The following is a 22,749-nucleotide window of genomic DNA, read 5'->3' as shown; positions in this document are numbered from 1 at the left end:
TAGCCTGACATCAGTGGTGGGGAAGATGCTGGAGTCAATTATAAAAGATGAAATACCGGCACATTTGGATAGCAGTAACAGGATCGGTCCAAGTCAGCATGGATTTATGAAGGGGAAATCATGCTTGACTAATCTTCTGGAATTTTTTTGAGGATGTAACTATGAAAATGGACCAGGGAGAGCCAGTGGATGTAGTGTACCTGGACTTTCAGAAAGCCTTTGATAAAGTCCCACATAGGAGATGAGTGGGCAAAATTAGAGCACATGGTATTGGGGATAGGGTACTAACATGGATAGAAAATTGGTTGGCAAACAGGAAACAAAGAGTAGGTTATTAACGGGCCCTTTCCAGAATGGCAGGCAGTGACTAGTGGGGTACCGCAAGGCTCAGTGCTGGGACGACAGCTATTTACAATATACATTAATGATTTAGATGAAGGGATTAAAAGTAACATTAGCAAACTTGCAGATGACACAAAGCTGGGTAGTAGTGTGAAATATGAGGAGGATGTTAGGAGAATTCAGGTTGACTTGGACAGGTTGGGTGACTGGGCAGATGCAGTTTAATGTCGATAAGTGTGAGGTTATCCACTTTGGTGGCAAGAACAAGAAGGCAGATTATTATCTAAATGGAGTCAAGTTAGGAAAAGGGGAAGTACAATGAAATCTAGGTGTCCTTGTTCATCAGTCACTGAAAGTAAGCATGCAGGTACAGCAGGCAGTGAAGAAAGCTAATGGCAAGTTGGCCTTCATAACAAGGGGAGTTGAGCATAGGAGCAAAGAGGTCCTTCTGCAGTTGTACAGGGCCCTGGTGAGACCACACCTGCAGTATTGTGTGCAGTTTTGGTCTCCAAATTTGAGGAAGGACATTCTTGCTATTGGGAGAGTGCAGTGTAGGTTCACGAGGTTGATTCCCGGGATGGCGGGACTGTCATATGTTGAAAGATTGGAGTGACTGGGCTTGTATACACTGGAATTTAGAAGGATGAGAGGGGATCTGATTGAAACATTTAAGATTATTAAGTGATTGGACATGCTAGAGGCAGGAAACATGTTCCCAATGTTGGGAGAGTCCAGAACCAGAGGCCACAGTTTAAGAATAAGGGGTAGGCCATTTAGAACAGAGATGCAGAAAAATCTTTTCACCCAGAGAGTTGTGGATCTGTGGAATGCTCTGCCTCAGAAGGTAGTGGAGGCCAGTTCTCTGGATGCTTTCAAGAAAGGGTTAGATAGAGCTCTTAAAGATAGTGGAGTCAAGGGATATGGGGAGAAGGCAGGAACAGGGTACTGATTGTGGATGTTCAGCCATGATCACAGTGAATGGCAGTGCTGGCACGAAGGGCCAAATGGCCTACTCCTGCACTTATTGTCTATTGACAATTGGTGAGTTAGTTAAAATTCAGTTTGAACTTGACCTCCGTAATGAGGGTGTCAGATCCTGCTGTCCTCCTGCAGAATGTGACATATCTCAAAGATGACAGCATTGGCAAATCTGAGCCAATATATGGCTCTTTAAAGTCAAAGTAGGATCTTTAAAGACTCTGGTTAAATTCTTCTACAGATAGGTATGTCACTGACTCTTGCTAAGATTCTTAACCCACTCTGAGTGCATAGTTATGGACACACAATCCTTCAAAAGAACAACTACCAAAATCAGTGTCACTACTGAGATACCAATGCAATTAGAAAGTTGGCTGGAGCCCAACTTCCTATTGGCTGTAGCACATCTTGTAGATTTGAGAAGTTATTTAAGCAATTTGCAGTTAATTCCAAAATTGACCAGCCAAGACTTTAAATGTCCCACATGTTCTTTTAAAGCTTGGGAACTATCATGATGTGTTACTACATATTAAACTGTTTCACAATGGTCACAGTTTGGAGCTTTCAATTCTAATGTACATCAGTGTAGACAGAAAAGAACATTACACAAGGGAGATACAATAAAGTCTGGTATTCTAACATGGAAACTGGGCCTTTGTAAATGGCCCTCTGCAAATGGATCCCTAACTTCCTCATTGGGAGACCACAGTCAGTGAGGATCAGTGATAACGTCTCCTCATTGATGATCAACACAGGCTTACCTCAAGGATACATGCTTAGTCCATAGGTTCAGGAACAGTTATTACCCTTCAACCATCAGGCTTTTTAACCAGAGGGGATAACTTCACTCAACTTCATGCCCCATCACTGAACTGTTCCCACAACACATGGACTCACTTTCAAGGGCTCTGCATCTCATGTTCTCAATATTTATTGCTTATTTGTTTTTAATTATTATTACTTTGTGTTTTTCCCTCTTTTTGTATTTGCAGTTTGTTGTCTTTTGCACACTGGTTATGGTGAGTGGTCTATGGGTGTGGTCTTTCACTGATCCAATTAGTTATTGGATTTATTGATTGTGCCCACAAGAAAATGAATCTCAGGGTTGTATATGGCGGCATATATGTATTTTGATAATAAATTTACTTTGAACTTTGATTTTACACTACTTATTTAATAATTTATTGTAATATCATGTTTTTGTACTGTACTGCTGCTGCAAAACAACAAACTTCCCATCATAACAAACCTGATTCTTTTTCAGAAGTGCCCAGACCAGTTTTGCAACTGTCAAGATTTCATTTTCACTTGGAAATGTTTACTCCATGATTTTATTCCATTTAACTATACATTGTTTGTATGTGGATTATGTAAGATTAGACTGTAAAAGCCAGCCAAGTGGGACACTTTACTCCAAAGATTGTGATTGACTACAGCAAGTTGATTCCACCACTCAACTTCACTTACCCCCAACACTGAACAGCTTCCACAACCTATGGACTTAATTGCAAGGCTCTCCATCTCATGTTCTCAATATTTATTGCAAATCTGTTTATTATTACTTTTTCCCTCTTTTCATATTTACAGTTTTTTTTTACACATTGGTTGTTTGTCTATGTTGTGTGTGGTCGTTCATTGACTGTTGTGTTTCTTTGTATTTACTGTGAATGCCTGCAAGAAAATGGATCTCTGGGTAGCATATGGTGACATACCATAAACGTGAAAATCTGCAGATGCTGGCAATCTAAAGCAACACACCCAAAATGCTGGAGGAACTCAGCAGGCCAGGCAGCATCTATAGAAAGGAGTGAAAGGTCCACCTTTTGGGCAGCACCCTTCATCAGGATGTCAGTCCTGATTCAGAACTCTACATCAGAAGGGTCTCTGCCAGAAACCTCGACTGTTTACTCTTTCCCACAGATGCTGCCTGGCCTGCAGAGTTCCTCCAGCATTCTGTGTGTATTGATATGGTGTCATGTATGTACTTATATAGTACATTTACTTTGAACTTTGGAAAGTATCACTGTAAACCTTACAGACATGAACTTTCTGCGTGTGACAAGATTTGTCCGAATCAGAATTCTCCTAGTCTGATTCTTTTCACTGAATGCAATAGCGCTGAATATTAGGCGCTCTGTACAGCAGTCAGCCGACTGGATCCAGTTTGTCTGTACTGTAGTGCGCTGAATTGTGATTCTTCCAATAATCCGCCACATAGCGCATATTTTTATTTCTCATCACCTTCTTCCGCCCATCTCTACTAACATCCCACACCTGACCAGCATCGCCCACCCCATGTCTATCACTTGACAGGTCCCTGTTCAACGGGAAACGGAGGAGAGAAAGATCTAAGTCTACTCGTTTTCTCGAACCGATCCAAGATTTAGAATCGCTGTCGACATTCGCTCCTCTACTCTCTCTCCCTTACCCGGTCCTGCTCAAAGCTGAATAGGTTGCGCGTTAATTCGGGATGCTGGTAATAAATTGGAACAAGCGCAATTAAACAATACTAATATTTTAAAAACAAAGCAAAATGGAGGCAAGCCAGTGATTATTTTGGCTGCATGGTCATGACTACAAGTAATTTTAGGTTTGATGTTTTGCAAACTAGATGTCCCTATTTGCAAACAGTGAAGCAAATTTCTCAATTTCCTTGGGACTCAAGAGGCTGTAGATGCTAAAATCACAATTTTCCAACAGCATCCTGTAAACTGAAGGCAAAACTTGAAAGTAACAAGTAACTGCGGTCATTGCCCCGAGTCCAGGGCAACCTGGGACTCTGCTGTTCCTGGACACTAGTTACTTACTTCAATCACGGCGAAGAGTTTGTTGCTGGTGCCTGCGTTCTGGAACTGAGTGAGCCAGTACCGCGCTTCCCTGGGATCGGCGCCGATCTCGTTCAGAAACATTCGCACGTCCTTGTAGACCAGGGAGCGAGTGATCTGGTGGCGACTCACCAACGGCACAGTACGATCCACCTCTTGCAAGGGAGCGCTTCGCAACTTGCAGTGCTGGCCGACTTTCACTGCGCTTAGCTGGCGGAGCCCCGGCCCGCAGGAGGAGACTCGTTTGGAAGAGAGGAAGCGGCCTGCTCTGGCCACCGCACGGGTGCCGACGGACGCCGAGGTCGCTGTAGCCATTAGCAGTCCTGACCTGATCGATGCCGGGTCCCGCAGTTCCGAGTCTCAAACCGAACGGGTCCAATAAGAGCGCCCGTGGAAACTGCTCAGCTGTCAATCACTGCGTGTTGGGCAGCAGCAATCACCTGGCGCCAGGGGGTTGGGCACCCGACACCACCTATCCAAACCCCAGGCTGTTTTTTAACTGTTCGAGTCACACGCTACCACACTACTGTCGCTGGGAAAAGCCTGGCTTGATTGCCTACCTTTGAGACAAAAGACCCGCCTTTCATTGGAAACAGCAACAAATAATCTGTTGCAGGAACTCTGGGGGGTCAGATTGTTCGCCACTTCGGATTTCAGCATTTGAAGTCTATATGTTGCCGCTCGTAATGCGCCTTTCAGTATGTAAATAAAGTACTCCAGAAGTAGAGACATTAGTATTGATATTGGTTTATTATCGTCACGTGTGCCGTGAATCAGTGAAAGGCTTTTGTCTGTATGCCAGAAGCGTGCGTCTTTAACACTGAATCAAAAATATGATTAAAGTTGAATTTAAAACATGATTAAAATTGATTGTGCTGAGTACAAAATCACCAGAAACAATTCAAGAAAAAAAAAGTAATGGCCGGAATTCAGGTACACAGTGAACTGGGATTGTTGATGTCGAGAAACCCAGGCATAATGTCATCTTGGCACATGATGCATAAATTCGTGGTGGTGGGGGGAGGGTGGGGTTTGGAGCCTCTGGAACATTGTGAAGCTATGTTAGGGCACATTGCACAACTTTGTCATCCTTTTACTGGTAGCACAGATCTTATCAATTTAAGCAACAATGTCAAAAATTGATGTAACCAGAGCTGGCAATTTCCAATACCAAAAGGACGCCAGCAATAGCAAAAAAGCAAGTGTTGAAGCAAAGTGCATCTATACAGAGAGAAAAAAGATAACTTCCTTAACTGAGGGATACTTGGACTAAATAATAATTAGACATACAACCATTCACATTTACTAAATTTTTTTTACATTTATAGTTTTAATAAAAACATTCTTGGAATAGTGTAATTTGTTTTATTCCCAGAAGAATGCTATTTTTTTCTATCACAATCCATGTGTCAGTTGGTTTCACTCTTGTTTCCTGATGCACAGGTTGAAGTTTATATATATACTCTGCATTGAGCAGAAAAAGTACACTGATGTTTTAGTTAGAGGTGCTGACATTTAGATGAGATATTGTACTATTTGCCCATTAAATCAGAATTAAGAGATTGTTTTTCCTGGTGTGGTGAACTACATATACCTGTCTGAACTGCTCCTGTGGCTCCTCCCACAAACCCCTGTATAAAGGCGATTGAGGCCTGATGCCCGGCCTCATTCTACAGGATGTAGTGTTGTTCATTCTTCCAGTCAATAAAAGCCGATACCTCACTTCTTACGTCTCAGAGTGAGTTATTGATGGTGCATCACCTGGTGTTTCCAATATTTTTCTGCACCACCTTAAATACCATGCTTATCTCCATGCTGTTTGTGGTACCGTCCTGTTTGCTGTCCCTAGGCAACAACTGTGATTAGACTTCAAAAATATTTACTTAGTTATAAACTCCTCTGGGGTGCTACATTAAAGGTGAAAAGTGAAGATTATCAATCCGGTTTGTTACCCTTTTAGAGAGAAGTTTTGCTCCACTTAGTGATATTCATCCATGCCATATGCAACAGGAATTCCAAATGCAAGACAAATCTAATCTGACTAATTACTGTCCAATTAGTCTATTACAGTGCCAGCAATCACTAATTGGGGTTCAGTTCCTTTTGATGTTTGAAAGGAGTTTCTATATTCTCCTTGTGACTACATGTGTTTCCTTCGGGTGCTCTGGTTTCCTTCCACATTTCAAAGAGTTAGTGAATTGTGGGCTTGCTGCGTTGGCACAGGAGCCATGGTGACACTTGCGGGCTCTCGGAGAATCCTTGCTGATTTGAATTGACACAAATGACGTATTTCACCGGATGTTTTGATGTTTCGATTTACATGTGACAAATAAAGCTAATCTCAATTTCAATCTTCTCATCTCTGAACAACACTGAAGTCCCTCAGGGCAGTATCCAAGGTCAATCCATCATTGTCAATGAACTTCCTTTGTTCATAAGATCAGAAGTGGGAGTATTGGCTAATGATTGTACAATGATAAATCTTATTCACAAATGAGGTAGTCAATACTTACACGCACAACATTCAGACACAGGTAGTAAGTAAAAGTTGTGCCTAGAAATGTGGCAGGTATTGACCTTTTCTAATAAGTCTGTAACCATCTACCCTTACCAATCAATAACATTAACATTACCAAATCAACTATCATTAATATTCTCGAAATTACTATTGACTGTAAACTTAGACCAAAGAATATTGCAGCCACAAGCCCAGGTCCAAACTTAATTATCCTGTGGTGAGTGACATGCCAAATCCTTTCCACCATCTAGAAGGTGCAAATCTAGAAAATGATGGAATAGCCCCCACTTGCCAGGATGAGTACAGCTCCGATGACACTTAAGAAACCTGGTACCACTCAAGTCAAAGTAGCCCAGTGATCGGCTCCCCATCCATCCCCCTAAATATTTGGTCCTTTAACCACCAGTGCATTGTGAGTATGTACAATATTGTTGCTCATCAAGGCAGTTCCAACAATATCTCCAAAACCCCGAGACTTCTACCACCACGAAGGACAAGGGATTAGTTGTTCCCTTTCAAGTTGTACACCACCCTGACTTGGAAATATATAGCTGTTTCTTCACTGTCACTGAGTGTAAAACCTGGATCAGCTTCCCTGACAACTGAGGAATTAGCTTCGGCAGAAGAACTGCAATTGTTCACCATCACCTTCTCAAGGATAGTCAAAGACGGGCAACCTAAATGTTCATTCTCTGCATCCGTGGCCGCAGTCTGTATGACCTGGAAAGTGCAATGCAATTGCTTGCTTCATCTAAATGAGACATCTCTCAAATCCTCTACAATCAAGAAGGACAAGAGCAGCAGGTAGTTGGGAAGAAGACCATAACCTTCATGTTCCCCTCCAAGTTGTACACATCCCTGGAATTGAAAGTTTAACCTTCATCCTTACTAGGATCTGGAAGTTTCTACTAACCAGTGCTGTGGAAATACTTTCACCAGGAGGCCCGCAGTTGTTTACGAAGTCAGCTCAATCCGACTTTCTGCTTATAGACAAGAAATACTGGCTTGTCAGCAATGCACAAATCCTGCAAAATGATTAAATATCAATTATATGCAGTTGTATTATGTGTGCCATATTCTAGCACTCATAATCTAGAATGATCACGAGATCAGGTTTCTGAGATAGAAAGTGACCTCGAATTTCAGTTTGAGTTCAGTGCTTTTCTTTGAGGGTTTCTGAAACTGCAGATGTGAATGAGGACAGCTGAGCGAGAACATTGCTCCTGCAGGATGAATCAGTAAGCGGCTTGTTTCTGTAAAATCACAATGGGGATAAGATGTTGTGTGCCACTCCTTTTGCAGGTGTCACAGAAACAGGTCTTTCAGCCCAACTCATCCACGCCTATCTAAGCTAGTCCCATTTGCCTATGTTTACCCATAAATCTTTCCTATCCATGTACCTGTCCAAGTGTTTTATAAGTGTTGTTATTGTGCTTGCCTCATGGCACTCCTACTGAGTGAAAATGTTGCCAGTCAGAGTCCGATTATTTTTTTCCCCCTCTCATCTTAAATCTATGCCCTTTACTTCTTGATTCCCCAACCGCGGGAAAAGTCTGAGCACTTTAACCCTTTCCTTCCTCTTATGATTTTATACACCTCTTTAAGATCACCCCTCAGCCACTTTTGCTCCAAGGAATAAAGTCCTAGCCTGTCCATTCTCTCCTTATACTCAATTTCTTCAAGTCCTGGCAACATCTTTTTGGAGCAAACACGAGGAAATCTGCAGATGCTGGAAATTCAAACAACACACACAAAATGCTGGTGGAACACAGCAGGCCAGGCAGCATCTATAAGGAGAAGCGCTGTTGAAAGGAGTATCTCTCCTTTCAGTTAATCCTGACGAAGGGTCTCAGCCTGAAACATCGACAGTGCTTCTCCTTATAGATGCTGCCTGGCCTGCTGTGTTCCACCAGCATTTTGTGTGTGTTGTTTGAACATCTTTTTGGTACACTTTCCAGTTTAATGGCATCTTTCCTGTAGCGGTGTGTTTTTTTCTTTATTCCACTAATTTCTCCTCCAATGAACGTGGAATCACTTCTCTATTTATTCAAAATTTTTTATGGCATTTTTGGCCACTAAGTTTTGAGGGGCAGCCTACTGGAGCCATACCATTGGTGGTGTGGTGACTGGGATCCCAGTTTGGGTCAGTCTATTTGAAAATTGTTTTGCAGGCAGTGATTGGTCACAGCACTATTGTTGATGCAAATTTTGGCTACAAGAAAATCTTTCTTAACAGAAAGCATGTAGTAATTAACTCTCAGAAACATGGATAGAATGCGTACTGCTGTAATCATTTTCCCCACCACTACTTGCCTTGGCTTTGTGTGATAGGGAATAAGAAAAGGGAAAGGAAAAACACTAATTTATAACACTAACTTTTCCCAGCGAGTAGTGAATCTGTGGAATTCTCTGCCCAGTGAAAGAGTAGAGGTTACCTCATTAAAAATAGTTAAGACACAGATTTTTGCAGGGGAATTAAGGGTTATGGGGGAAAAGCAGAGAGATGGAGCTGAGTCCACAGGAATATCAGCCATGATCTTATTGAATAATGGAGCAGGCTTGATGGGTCAGATGGCCTGGTACTGCTCCTGTTTCTTATGTTCTTATAACATGGTCAATGTTCCTTTGAGAGTTATCAGTTGAGGATGGAAGTATTGGGACATCAAGTTTACTGAAAGTAACTGACTAAGAGGATTTGAATCACAATGGGATTGTAGCTGCTTCATGTCTAAAACTCAGGCTCAGATCTTACTTCACAGTAAGTGTTCTTAGTGTTTAAATCACACAAACCAATCTTCCATCCTTGGACTCACTTTACACCGCACGCTGTCGGAGCAGTGCTGCCAGGATAATCAAGGACACGACCCACCCAGCCAACACACTTTTTGTCCCTCTTCCCTCTGTGAGAAGGTTCAGGAGCTTGAAAATTCGTACGGCCAGATTTGGGAACAGCTTCTTTCCAACTGTGATAAGACTGCTGAACAGATCCTGACCCGGATCTGGGCCGTACCTTCCAAAGATCCGGACCTGACGTGCACTACCTTACTTTCCCTTTTCTATTTTCTAATTATGATTTATAATTTAATTTTTTATTATATTTACTTTGATTTGTACTTCAGGGAGAGCGAAGCGCAGAATCAAATATTGCTGTGATGATTGTACGCTCTAGTATCAATTGTTTGGTGACAATAAAAATAATGTTCCATTTTAAATGATTTTAACCCTCTTACAACACTCTCTTTCCTCTCAAACTGCTGAAATTGTGAATGTGAAATTGTCAGTTGCAGAGGTATGAGCAGAGATTATAGTAACTTCCCCATCTAGTTTTCTTCAGGTTCTTTACTCTGACCTATGATCTCAGCTTACCTCTTTGTGAAGCTTTGCAAAGCATGAATGCTATAGACATGCCTTGTTCACACGTGCAATATTAGTATAAATTGATGGTTTGTCATTTAAAAATGCTTCAGGAGTTATTCCCATGAAATTATAAACCAACGAAAAATTTCAAATCTATACTATTCCTAAATTTTGCAAATAAAACCCTTTCAAATCTGGATATTGATGAGTTGAATTCCTGGGATAAAGTTTTTAAAATCAACTCAGGATTCACTAAACCTGTGAGAAAATAGTAACACACATCAAAATGATGACATTGATACATGATAAAATAATGTTTCTTTTTCAAACCATTTTGTTGCAAGTAAGAAAGAATTTATACAATACTCATTTTCTTGTCTCCCTTTGGATAAAGCATTATCTGTTTTTGCTATAAGGTTTAAGTGTGGCATTTTGTTCATTATGCAACACATATTAAAGTCCCTGCTTCCTGTGGACGAGTGTCAATGCAATCTTAAGGATGGAAGTATGGAAGCAAGTCTAAATTAATGACTGACACTCAGGAATGTGTGGAAGTCACAAGCCCTTTATAATTAAATTCCAGATTTACTGTAATTTTACCTGAACATCATCTTTAAATTATTGCACCTTTAAAAAAAAAACATTAACTTAAGAAGGTGATTGCTAAAATGAGAAGTCTAATCTAGCTAAGACTAAAAAGAAGCAGGAATATTCAGTGACCATTTCTAATCAATGAAGTTATGGATAATGTTAATGGTAAGGTCATTGAAGTGGACAGGGAAAGTGGCTTCAAGATACACAAGATATATTACTGGGCAGGGAAATTTTGTCATAGAAAAAAACAGAAACATAGAAAACCCACAGCACATTACAGGCCCTTCGGCCCACAAAGTTGTGCCGAACATGACCCTACCTTTGAAATTACTAGACTTCGCCATGGTCATGTTTTAAATAGCTAAAAAGTGCAGACTTGTGTTTGAAGGTGTTTTTTTCTACTTCCAAGAAGTCACCACAGTTTTAAAGTTAAAAAATATCTTCATAAATTGACAGGTGGTTGGAAACTATCATCTTACATTAAACATAAGTGTTGCTTCTTCACGCAATCTATTTTTATGACACTTGATTAATTTCCAGCTTACCATATTTCATAGCCACATGAATTATCTTACCCTGCAATAATTAATCAGAACACCATTTGTGCAAAATCATCTTGATTATAAATAAGAAATATAAGAAATGTTTGTACTGCTACTCCTAAGACATAGTTCATGCATTGAATTCTTTGCCAAGACAGATGGAAACTTCTGACGTAATGTGCCAAGTTTGAGAGACTGAGAGCAACCAGTATCTGTTGGCTTATTACATATCACAGTGAGCCAGAACATGTAATTTTAGATTTGCTTAATATGCCAACTATTTTGAAAGTACATTCAATCTACTTTAAAAATGGGCTTCAGAAGAAAAACATAACTTAAATAATCCTGATAAGGAAATGCAAAACCTTTAAAACATAAGATCCTATGTATGAATGGGTAGATTTTATTGTGGAACTTTTGTTATAAAGAATCAGAAGTTATTCAATTAAATTTATTTCATTACTAATTTCTGTCTAAATTTACGTGTGTTGCTTTTAGTTTTATTTAAAGGGGTAGAGGAGTTTCTATTGACCTTATCACGTTATTTTAATAAAATATGCAACTAAGAAAATAAACAGCTCAAAACCATACTATGAAAAATAAAACTCTCCTATGCTGATTGCATATTTTCTGGTGAATGTAAAAATCTCAATTTTTTCTAGGAAGGCAATTATATTTGTTAAAACTGCAGATCAGCCTTTTGTTACTCATCTCTTTCTCTTGATAATAATTCACAAGCCTTCCCATGAGACTAAATTAAAACTGCTTCATATGCATGTAGTACCGGTGTAGTACCCTTTACTATTCCCAATCTCAACCCAGATGGACTCAACATTCTGCTCCTTAGATCTTATATCATCTGGTACTATTTCCCTGATCTCATCTTTAATTAACTGTGTTCTCCTACCTCCCTTCCTTCCTGCCTATCCTTCCATATTACCTAATACCTTTGGGTATTTAATTCCCAATCACCTCTACCATGCAACCTCATTTAAAAAAGTTGCCCGGAGATTCAAAGATGTAAGAAAATTAGTACAAGGACTGATTTCCACACCTGGCTGATGAGTCTAAGGGTCATTAACAAAGAGCCAATGAGCTGCAGATACCCAGTGGGTGTCTGGCTAGCTTTGTCGGAGAGGTGGGCTGAAAAATCAGACAACTGTGCTGCCAATGCCATTGCTCAACTTTGTCTGTAAAGAAGGAGAGTGTGGGAGGATTGAGAAGGATTGTTAGCATGGGAGATGGCGATCTGCAGAAGCAAATGGACAAGAGCTTGGGTGGGGAGGGAATCAAGATATTTGGGTAGATGTGGATGGATTGAGTGGGTAGGTGATGTTCACTGACAATCAGTGAATGCACTGGATAGACACAATCGTTTCTGCAGTTCTGATTGAAAAGCTCCAGAGCCTGGGCCTCTGTACCTTCCACTGCAACTAGCTCCTCAACTTCCTAACCAGAAGATCACAATCTGTGCGGATTGTTAATAACATCTCCACCTCACTGGCAATCAACACTGGTGCACCTCAAGGATGAGGGCTTAGCCCATTGCTCTACTCTCTCTACATCCATGACTGTGTGGCAAGGCACAGCTCAAACACCATCTTTAAATTTGCTGATGATACAACTATTGTTGGCAGAATTTCAGATGGAGATGAGAGGGCATACAGGAGCAAGACATATCAGCTAGTTGTGTGTTGTCACAGCAACGACCTTGCACTCAACATCAGTAAGAGCAAAGCACTGATTGTGGACCTCAGAAAGGGTAAGACGAGGGAACACACACCAGTCCTGAGAAAGGGATCAGAAGTGGAGAGAGTGAGCAATTTCAAGTTCCTCGGTGTCCGTATCTCAGAGAATCTAACCTGGACCCAACATATTGATGCAGCTACAAAGAAGACATGACAGTGGCTATATTTCATTAGGAGTTTGAGGAGATTGGGTACGTCACCAAAGACACTTGCAAATTTCTACATATGTACCGTGGAGAACATTCTAACTGGCTGCATCACCGTCTGGTATGGGGAGGGGGGAGGGGGCTACTGTACAGGATAGAAGTAAGCTACAGAGAGTTGTAAACTTAGTCAGCTCCATCATGTGCACTGCCCTCTGTGGTATTTTTATTTTATTTATTCATTGACAGGATGTGGGCGTAGCCAGCTAAGCCAGCATTTATTGCCCATCCCTAGTTGCCCTTGAGAAGGTGGTGATGAGCTGCCTTCTTGAACCGCTGCGGTCCCTGAGTGCTGTTAGGGAGGCAATTCCATGATTCTGACCCAGCGACAATGAAGGAACGGCGATAAGTTTCCAAGTCAGGATGGTGAGGGGTGTTCCCAGGTATCTGTTGTTTTCGTCCTTCTAGATGGTCGTGGTTGTGGGTCTGGAAGGTGCTGCCTTAGGAACTTTGGTGTGTTGTTGCAGTGCATCTTGTAGATAGTACACACTGCTGCAACTGTCCGTCGATGGTTGAGGGATTGGATGCTTGTGGAAGGGGTAACAACCAAGTGGGCTGCCTTGTACTGGATGGTGTCAAGCTTCCTGAGCTGCATTCATCCAGGTGAGTAGCGAGTATTCCATTACACTCCTGACCTGAGCCTTGTAGATGGTGGACAGGCTTTGGGGAGTCAGGAGGTGAGTTGCACTGTCACAGGATTCCTAGCCTTTGACCTGCTCTAGTGGCCACGGTGTTTATATGGCTAGACCAGTTCAGTTTCCTGACAATGGTAACCCCCAGGATGTTGATAGTAGGGATTTAAGTGATGGTGATGCCACTGAATGTCAAGGGATGATGATTAGAGCCTCTCTTGTTGGAGATGGGCATTGCCTGGCACTTGTGTGGCTCAAGTGTTACTTGCCACTTGATGCCCAAGCCTGGATATTGTCCAGGTCCTGCTGCATTTGGGAATGAACTGCTTCACTATCTGAGGAGTCACAAATGGTGCAGAACATTGTGCGGTCATCTGTGAACGTTCCAACTTCTGACCTTATGACGGAAGAAAGGTCATTGATGAAGCAGCTGAAGATGATTGGTCCTAGGACACTTCCCTGAGGAACTCCTGCAGTTATACCCTGAGGATAAGATGATTGACCTCCAACCACCACAACTATCTTCATCTGTGTCAGGTATGATTCCAACCAGGGGAGGGGTTTCCCCTTAATTCTCATTGACTCCATTTTAGCTAGGGCATCTTGATGCCATTCTTGGTCAAATGCTGCCTTGATGTTGAGGGCTATCACTCTCACCTCACCTCTGGTATTTAGCTCTTTGGTCCATGTTTGGATCAAGGAGGTGATGAGGTCAGGAGCTGAGTGGCCTTGACGGAACCCAAACTGGGCATCCGTAACCAGGTTATTGCCGAGTAGGTGTTGATGACCCCTTCCATTACTTTGCTGATGATTGAGAGTAGACTGATAGGCCAGTAATTGGCTGGGTTTGACTTGTCCTGTTTCTTGTGCACAGGACATACTGGGCAGTTTTCCACATTGCAGGGTCGATGACGGTGTTATAGCTGTACTGGAACAGCTTGGCTAGTGGCGCGGCAAATTCCGGAGCACGAGTCTTCAGGACTATTGCCAGGATTTTGCCTGGGCCCATAGCCTTTGCAGAATCCAGTGCTTTCAGCTGTTTCTTGACATCACGTGGAGTGAATCGGATTGTCTGCAGACTGATATCTGGGATACTGGGGATTTCTGGAGGAGGCCAAGCTGGACCATCTACTCGGCACTTCTGACTGAAGATTGTTACAAATACCTCAGCCTCATCTTTTGCACAGGTGTGCTGGGCTCCTCTCTCATTGAGGATGGGGATATTTGTGGAGCCTCCTCCTCCAGTGAGTTGTTTGATTGTCCACCACCGTTCACGGCTGGATGTGACAGGACTACAGAGCTTAGATCTGATCTGTCGGATAGGACACCTTCAAGCAGTGGTGCCTCAGAAAGGTGGCATCCATCATTAAGGGCCCCAATCACCCAGGTCATGCCTTGCTTTCATTGCTACCATCAGGAAGGAGATACAGAAGCCTGAAGACACTCATTCAACAACTCAGAACCAGCTTCTTCCCCTCTGCCATCTGATTTCTGAATGGATGTTGAACTCATAAACTCTATGTCACTATCTTTTCATTACTATTTTTGCACTACTTATTTAATTTAACTATTAATATATTCTATATACATACTTTCATGTTATTTTTCCGTTGTTATGTATTGCAATGTACTGCTGCCACAAAGACAACAAATTTCACGGCATCTGCCGGTGATATTAAACCTGACTTTGATTCTGATTCTGTTACAATAGCAATGCTAAGCAGCAATTGATGCAGGTGGGGTAATGAACATTTAAGCTTCTGCAAACAAGGAAGTATATTTTAAACATTGACATAGAGCTTACTTCCTGTAAAGTGTGCTTGTTAGGCTGCACATACATCCAAGTTCATTCATAGATTTATACAGCATGGAAACAGGCCCTTTGGCCCAACTTGTCTGTGCTGACCAAGTTGCCTACCATTCTAGTGGGGGTGAGGTCTCAAAACTTCAATTCACATTCAAATACAGGATCAGGCATCTCTTTCATGGCTTGTGCCACACGCTAGTCAGAGTAGACATAGCAGAATAGTTAAGATGAATGTATGGCTTGAGCAGTAGTGCAGGAGGGAAAGTTTCAGATTCTTGAGGCATTGAACCAGTTATGGGAAGGTGGGACCAGTACAAACCAGACAGTTTACACCTGGCCAGGACCGACATCAATGACGTAGGGGGATTATTTGCCAGTGCGGTTAGGGAGAGAATATGGCAGGAGGATGGGAATTAAATATCCAAGGGTATCAGGTAATCCAGAAGGATAAACAAGAAGATAGAGGGAGGTGGAGTAGCACTTTTAATTAAGGATGACATGAGGGCGATAGTGAGAGATGATGTAAGATCTAATGGGCGAATGCTGAGTCCATCTGGTTAGAGATTAGATATAGTAAAGAGGAAAGAAATCACTGGTGGGAGTTGTCTAAAACATTATGGTGGCACAGCCAATAAACCAAGAAATATCTGATGCATGTAAGAATGGAACAGCAGTTGTCATGGGGGACTTTAACTTGCACATAGATTAGGCAAATCAAGTTAGTTGAAGCAGTCTTGAGGAGAATTTCATAGAACGCATCTGTGATAGGAGTACTTTCAAAGAGATTTTTCAGAGTGCTCAACAGAGGTATAATGTATTTAAAAGTAAGGACAGTAAGGGTGGGGACAGCCAGCCTGGGATAACTAAGGAAATAAAAGAAGGCAACAAACTAGGAGCTCATGCATACAAAAATTGCCAAGACTAGTGGGAAAATATAAGATTAGGAAAACCTTAAAAAGTAACAAAGAGTTCTTAGCAAGCAATAAGGAAAGGGAAGATAAATTATGAAAGTAAACTAGCACAAAATATGAAAAAAGTTAATAAAAGTTTTAAAATAATTATATAAAACAAAAGAATAGCTAAAGTGAATGTACAGTGGAGCTATACATTTTGTGAACCCTGTAGAATTTTCTCTATTTCTGCATAAATTTGACGTAAAATGTGATCAGATCTTCACATAAGTCCTAAAACTAAATAAAAAGAACACAATTAAATAAATAACACATAAAACATTATACTTGTTCATTTATTTATTGAGAAAAATGATCCATTATTACATGTATTTGCTGGAAAAAGTATGTGAACCTTTGCTTACAGTAACTGGTGTGACCCCCTTGTACAGCAGTAACTTCAAACAAATGTTTCCGGTAACTGTTGATCAGCTGGTGGCGCAGTGACTCTGGAACGGAGGCTCCCGGGTTCGAATCCAGTTGGGTTGTTCCTGAGTACGCTTTCCATTCGTGCGGGGTTGAATGTTGAGCTCGCAACTCGACCTTGTAAAATAAAGAAAATACTGCGAAATGTCTGTGTGAGGAGTGGCACACCACACAGTCTTTCGTTCCGTGCCTTGTAAGGTATGAAAATGCCCGACGCTGGCCTCTCAGGCCTGAGTCGACGCCATCATCAACATCATCATGTTGATCAGTACTGTACATCGGCTTGGAAGAATTTTAGGCTATTCATCCTTACAAAACTGCTTCCGGTCTGGGAAGTTGGTGGGCTTCCTTGCATGAATTGCTTGCTTCTGGTTCTTCCACAACATTTCTATAAGATTAACGTCAGGACTTTGACTCAGCCGTTTCAAAACACAAATTTTATTCTGTTGATAATTTACTTTTTTCTTTTGGATCATTGTCTTATCACATTGTCCAACTTCTATTAAGCTTCAGGTGATGGACTGCTACCCTGACATTCTCCTGTAAAATGTCTTGTTACAATTTTGAACTCATTATTCTCTCAACAATTGTAAGCTGTTCAGGCCCTGAGACAGCAAAGCAGCCGCAAACCATGATGCTCCTCCCACCATGCTTCACAGTTGGGATGAGGTTTTGGTGTTGGTGTGTAGTGCCATTCTTCCTCCAAACATAGCAGTGTGTATTTCTGCCAAAAAGTTCAACTTTTGTCTCATCTGTCCACAGAACATTGCCCCAGAAGCTTTGTAGAACATCCAGGTGGTCTTTTGCAAACTAGAGACGTGCAGCAGTGCTTTTTTTTGTGGAACAGTGGTTTCCTCCGTGCTGACCTTCCATTCTTGCTCATTGTTTTTCTTATAGTGGACACATGAACAGAGACTTTAACAAGTTCTAGAGATTTCTGCAGGTCTCTTGTTGTTAACCTTGGGTTCTTTTTCACCTCCTTCAGCATTGTGTGTTGTGCTCTTGGTGTGATCTTTGCAGGATGTCCACTCCTAGGGAGAGTAGCAACAGTACTGAGTTTCTTCCATTTGTAGACACTGTGGACTGATGAACACTCAGGTCTTTAGGTCTTTTGTAGCCTTTTCCAGCTTCATACATCTCTACAATTCTTCTTCTAAAGTCCTCTGAAAGTTGTTTTGATCGAGGCATGGTGCAGGTAAACAGATCTTTCTTGAGAAGAGCAGGCTCCATCAGTAACCTCACTTGGTGTGTCTTTTTTATAGGGCAGGGCACCTCTACACCCCACAGTTCCAATCTCATCTCATTGATTGGAACAAGTATAATGTTTCTTTTGTGCTATTTATTTATTTGGGTTCTCTTTATCTAGTTTTAGGATTTATGTGAAGATCTGATCACATTTTAGGTTATATTTTTGTAGAAATAGAGAACATTCTACAGGGTTCACAAAACTTTCCAGCACTACCGTAGGCCCATTGGAAGATGAGAACGAGGAATGAATATTGGGTATTGTGGAAATGGCCAAGGCCTTGAACAACTATTTTGTGTTGGTCTTTACCATGGAGGACACATGCCAAAGAGAGATGTTATGGATGCTGTGGAAGATAAGGACCTTGACATAATCACTGTTACTAAATAGATAGTGATGAGCAAACTAGTGGGGATAAAAGTAGACAGGCCCCAGGATCGGATGGGCTTCATCCCAGGGTACTGAAAGAAACGGCGGAAGTTATAGAAGGTACCTTTGCGATAATTTACCAAAATTCTCTGGACTCTGGGCAGGTCCCAGTGAACTGAAAGACAGTGAATGTCATGTCTCTGTTTATAAAGTGATGAAGACACAAGCTGGGTAACTATAGGCCAGTTATCTTAATGTCTGTAGTAGGGAAAATGTTTAAAGCTATCATTATGGATAAAATAGCAAGACATCTGGTATAAGTGGTTCTAACAGGCAGACACAGCATACAGTTGCGAAAGGCAGGCTCTGTTTGACAAACGTACTGGAGTTCTTTGAGGATAGAACAAGCAGAGTGGAGAGAGGGGAACAGGTGGATGTTGTATACTTGGATTTCCAGAAGGTGTTCCATAAGGTGTCACATAAAGACTTATCCATAAGATAAGGATGCATGGAGTTGTGGGTAATATATTAGCATGGATGGAAGATTGGTTAACCAATAGAAGGCAGCGAGTTGGGTTAAATGGGTGTTTCTCTGGTTGGCAGTCAGTGGTGAGTGGTTTGTCGCAACGGTTGGTGCTGGGCCTGCAAGTGTTCATGATATACTGTACATTAACGATTTAGAGGAGGGGATTGAGGGTAGTGTATCTGAGTATACTACACTGAGTATATTGTGCAGAGGCTGCAAAGAGTCTGCAAAGAGATAGAGATGGATTAAGTGAGTGGGCAAGGGTCTGGCAGATGGAGTATAATATTAGTAAATGTGAGGTCATATGCTTTGGAAGGAAAAGTAGAAGAATGGATTATTACTTAAATGGTGAAAGATTCCAGCATGCTGTTGTGCAGTAGGATTTGGGAGTGCTTGTGCATGAATCTCAAAAGGTTGGTCTGCAGGTGCAATAGGTCATCAGAAAGGCAAATGGTATGTTGGCCTTTTCATTGCCAGAGAGATTGAATTTCAGAGCAGAGTACTGGTGCTTGGAGCACTGCTTTCAGTTCTGGTCTCCTTAAGGAAAGACATAACAGGCTTTGGAGGTAGTGCCAGGATGATTCCGAAGATGAGGTGATTAACCTATGAGGAGATATTGATTTGCCTGGGATATATTCACTGGAATTCAAAAGAATGAGAGGACATCATCCAGAAACATAAACAATTGTAAAAGGGATAGATAAGATAGAGACAGGAAAGCTGTTTCCATTGGTACGTGAAACTAGACATAGCCTCAAGATTCAGGGGAGTAGATTCAGCACGGAGATGAGAAGAAACTGCTTTTCTCACAGATTAGTGAATCTGTGGAATTCTATGGCCAGGAAAGCAGTATAGGCTACCTCATTAAATATATTTAAGATGGATAGATATTGTAGATAGATAGTTAGATACTTTATTGATCCCTAAGGAAATTACAGTGTCATAGTCACATTACAAGTGCACAGATATACAAATATACAAATATTAGAAGTGAAGTAAGAAAGAATAAAAAGTAAGTTACCTCAAACAGTCTAACAGGAAGGGGGGGGGGGGTCATCTCTTCCCTGGTTATAGGTTGACTCATTATAGAGCCTAATGGCCAAGGCCATGAATGACCTCCTATAGTGCTCTTTGGAGCAGTGCAGCTGTCTCAGTCTATTACTAAAAGTGCTCCTCTGTTCAGCCAAGGTGGGATGCAGAGGGTGAGAAACATCGTCCAGAATTGCCAGGATTTTCTGTAGGGACCTTTGTTCTACCACAGCCTCCAGTCTGTCCAGTTTGACTCCGAAAACAGAGCCAGCCTTTCTAATCAGTTTATTGAGCCTGTTGGCATCACCTGTGTTGATGCCACTGCCCCAGCACAACACTGCACACAAGATTGTACTGTCAACAACAGACGGGTAGAACATGTGAAGGAGAGGCCTGCATAGTCCAAAGGACCTCAGTCTCCTCAGAAAATAGAGACAATTCTGGCCCTTCTTGTACACAGCCTCTGTGTTGGTGCTCCACTCAAGTCTGTCATCCAGCTGCATCCCCAAGTACTTGTAAAACACAGTTGGATAGATTTTTGCACAGCAGGGGAATTAAGGGTTATGGGGAAAGGGCAGGTACAGTAGGTGTGGCTGAGTCCATGGCCAGATCAGCTGTGATCTTATTGAACGGTGGAGCTCGCTCAATGGGCATGATGGCCTAGTCAGACCAGAAGGATCTGAGCTTTGATTCCTATAGCATACTGTCAAAACTCATCTTCTGCCATGATTCTCTCTTCTGATGGCTAGGTATTTGCCTCTCATAAACTGACGTAGAAGTTGTTTGCTCATGGGAACTGTGTAACAAAGTTTGATTAGCTTTGGCAGGAGTAACAGTATCTCTCTATCTCCCTTTCCTTCCCCTCTCTCTCTTTCCAGCAAATCTAACCACATCATCGTCATCAGTAAACAGTAGAGCCAGTCAGTCCATCTAAGGTTTGCACAATATCAAAACTGAACCACCATTCCATGTTAATCATCGACTTACTTTTTGTCCGAGTGTGAGTTATGAGCAGCATTCACAATTACCAATAAATCAGATACTTTTTGGACATTAGTATCCACAATACTTGATCTGCAAATCAAAATTAATATATTTTTAATAGAATATTACTTTATTTATTTAAACTGTTGAATCAGAAATTGAATTAGTCTATGTGAAAATGAAAATAATTTGTTCAGCAATCTATTTCAAAGTGCAGTTGCTGTCTGAACCCCTGAAATTCATCAAATTGCATTGTAGCCTTTTCTTTTTGCTTGAGGAGGTAGTGTGAATGAAAAGAATTGCATAATTTATATATACAACATAATTTACTCTTAATACTGTGCAAAGCATATACAATACACAACATCAAGAATTTTAAAAAATGGAGAGGAGCTAATTTTCAGCAAAGGTTGTTTTTTTCAAAATAATTAATGGCTCCATAATTAGCTCAAGATGTGAAAGGGAAAGAGCAGAATAATTACCGTAAGTAAAGGAAATCTGCAGTGCTCAAGAAAACTGAATTAATAAATTTTCTACTTAAATATCCAAAGTATCTGAAGAATTTATAGTCTAGCAGCTGTGGCTTGGCCTTGGAAAGATCCTTGGTGACACTACATTCCTTAGTTTGACTCTCAAAGATAAATGAAAATTTATCTGAATTTAGCTGAAAATTTGCATTGAACACTTTAGTAAGGTAAAAAGTAGCAATTTTTGAATTGGATGGAAGACCTTGCTCACACATCATAGAGAAATTGAAGATCAATAGACATCACATGAAATAAACAGTGTGTCTAGTTGTCCTGTTATTACCATCTTCAATCTCTCACTGCTGCATTTGAAGTTTCCTTCCTGTTTCAAAAAGGTGACAATCACACCAGTGCCCAAGAAGAGCAGGGTGAGCTGCCTCAACAACTATTGCCCAGTGGCACTCTCATCTACTGTGATGAAGTGCTTTAAGAGGTTTGTCATGGCTAGAATCGACTCCTGTCAAAGCAAGGACTTTGACCGACTGCAATTTGCCTATTGCCACAATAGGCCGAGACCCTTCATCAGGACTGTGCTCTTTTCCTAGATGCTGCCTGGCGTGCTGAGTTCCTCCAGCACTTTTTGTACAGGCTGCTGTTTACTGATTACAGCTCAGTGTTCAACACAATCATGCCCTCTATTCTAATCAACAAACTCCAAATCCTGGGAATCTATACCACCCTCTGCAACTGGATTCTTGACTTCCTCAGCGGGAGATCACAGTCTGTGCAGATCAGAAATTCCATCTTGCTGACAATCAATACTGGCACACCTCAAAGCTGTGTGCTTAGCCCACAGCTCCACTCTCTCTACACCCACAACTGTGTGGCTAGGCACAGCTCAAACACGTCTATAAATCTGTTGATGGCCGAATTTCAGATGGTAATTAGGAGCAGTACAGGAGTGAGATAGATCAGCTGGTTGAGTGGTGTCACAACAACAACCTTGCACTGAATGTCAATAAGACCAAGGAATTGTTTGTGGATTTCAGGAAAGGGAACACACAGCAGTCCTCATCGAGAGATCAGCATTGGAAAGGATGAGCAAAGTTTCTGGATGTCAACATTTCTGAAGACTATCCTGAGCTGAACATATTGATGCAATTTCAGTTAAGGCATAACAGCAGCTATATTTCATTAGGAATTTGA

At 41.4% G+C, this 22,749-nt stretch overlaps 2 protein-coding genes across 3 annotated transcripts in view; one reads left to right on the top strand and one right to left on the bottom strand.

Annotated features, from left to right (window-relative positions):
• The window catches only part of nags (N-acetylglutamate synthase), a 33,227-nt gene extending 28,279 nt beyond the window's left edge, over nt 1–4,948 (bottom strand). Inside the window, exon 1 of one of the 2 annotated variants that reach the window (XM_073071624.1) lies at nt 4,128–4,948. In XM_073071624.1, coding sequence (XP_072927725.1) covers nt 4,128–4,460 — 333 coding nt within the window. In that variant the 5' untranslated portion in view covers nt 4,461–4,948. The remainder of the gene's footprint in view (nt 1–4,127) is intronic. The other variant, XM_073071625.1, reaches the window with a different exon arrangement.
• The window catches only part of tmem101 (transmembrane protein 101), a 70,656-nt gene that overhangs the window by 47,714 nt on the left and 193 nt on the right, over nt 1–22,749 (top strand). The window lies entirely within an intron of this gene.

Source organism: Hemitrygon akajei, chromosome 18, assembly GCF_048418815.1.
Source record: "Hemitrygon akajei chromosome 18, sHemAka1.3, whole genome shotgun sequence".
NCBI classification, from domain to species: domain Eukaryota; kingdom Metazoa; phylum Chordata; class Chondrichthyes; order Myliobatiformes; family Dasyatidae; genus Hemitrygon; species Hemitrygon akajei.
This window is presented reverse-complemented; position numbering and strand designations above follow the sequence as displayed.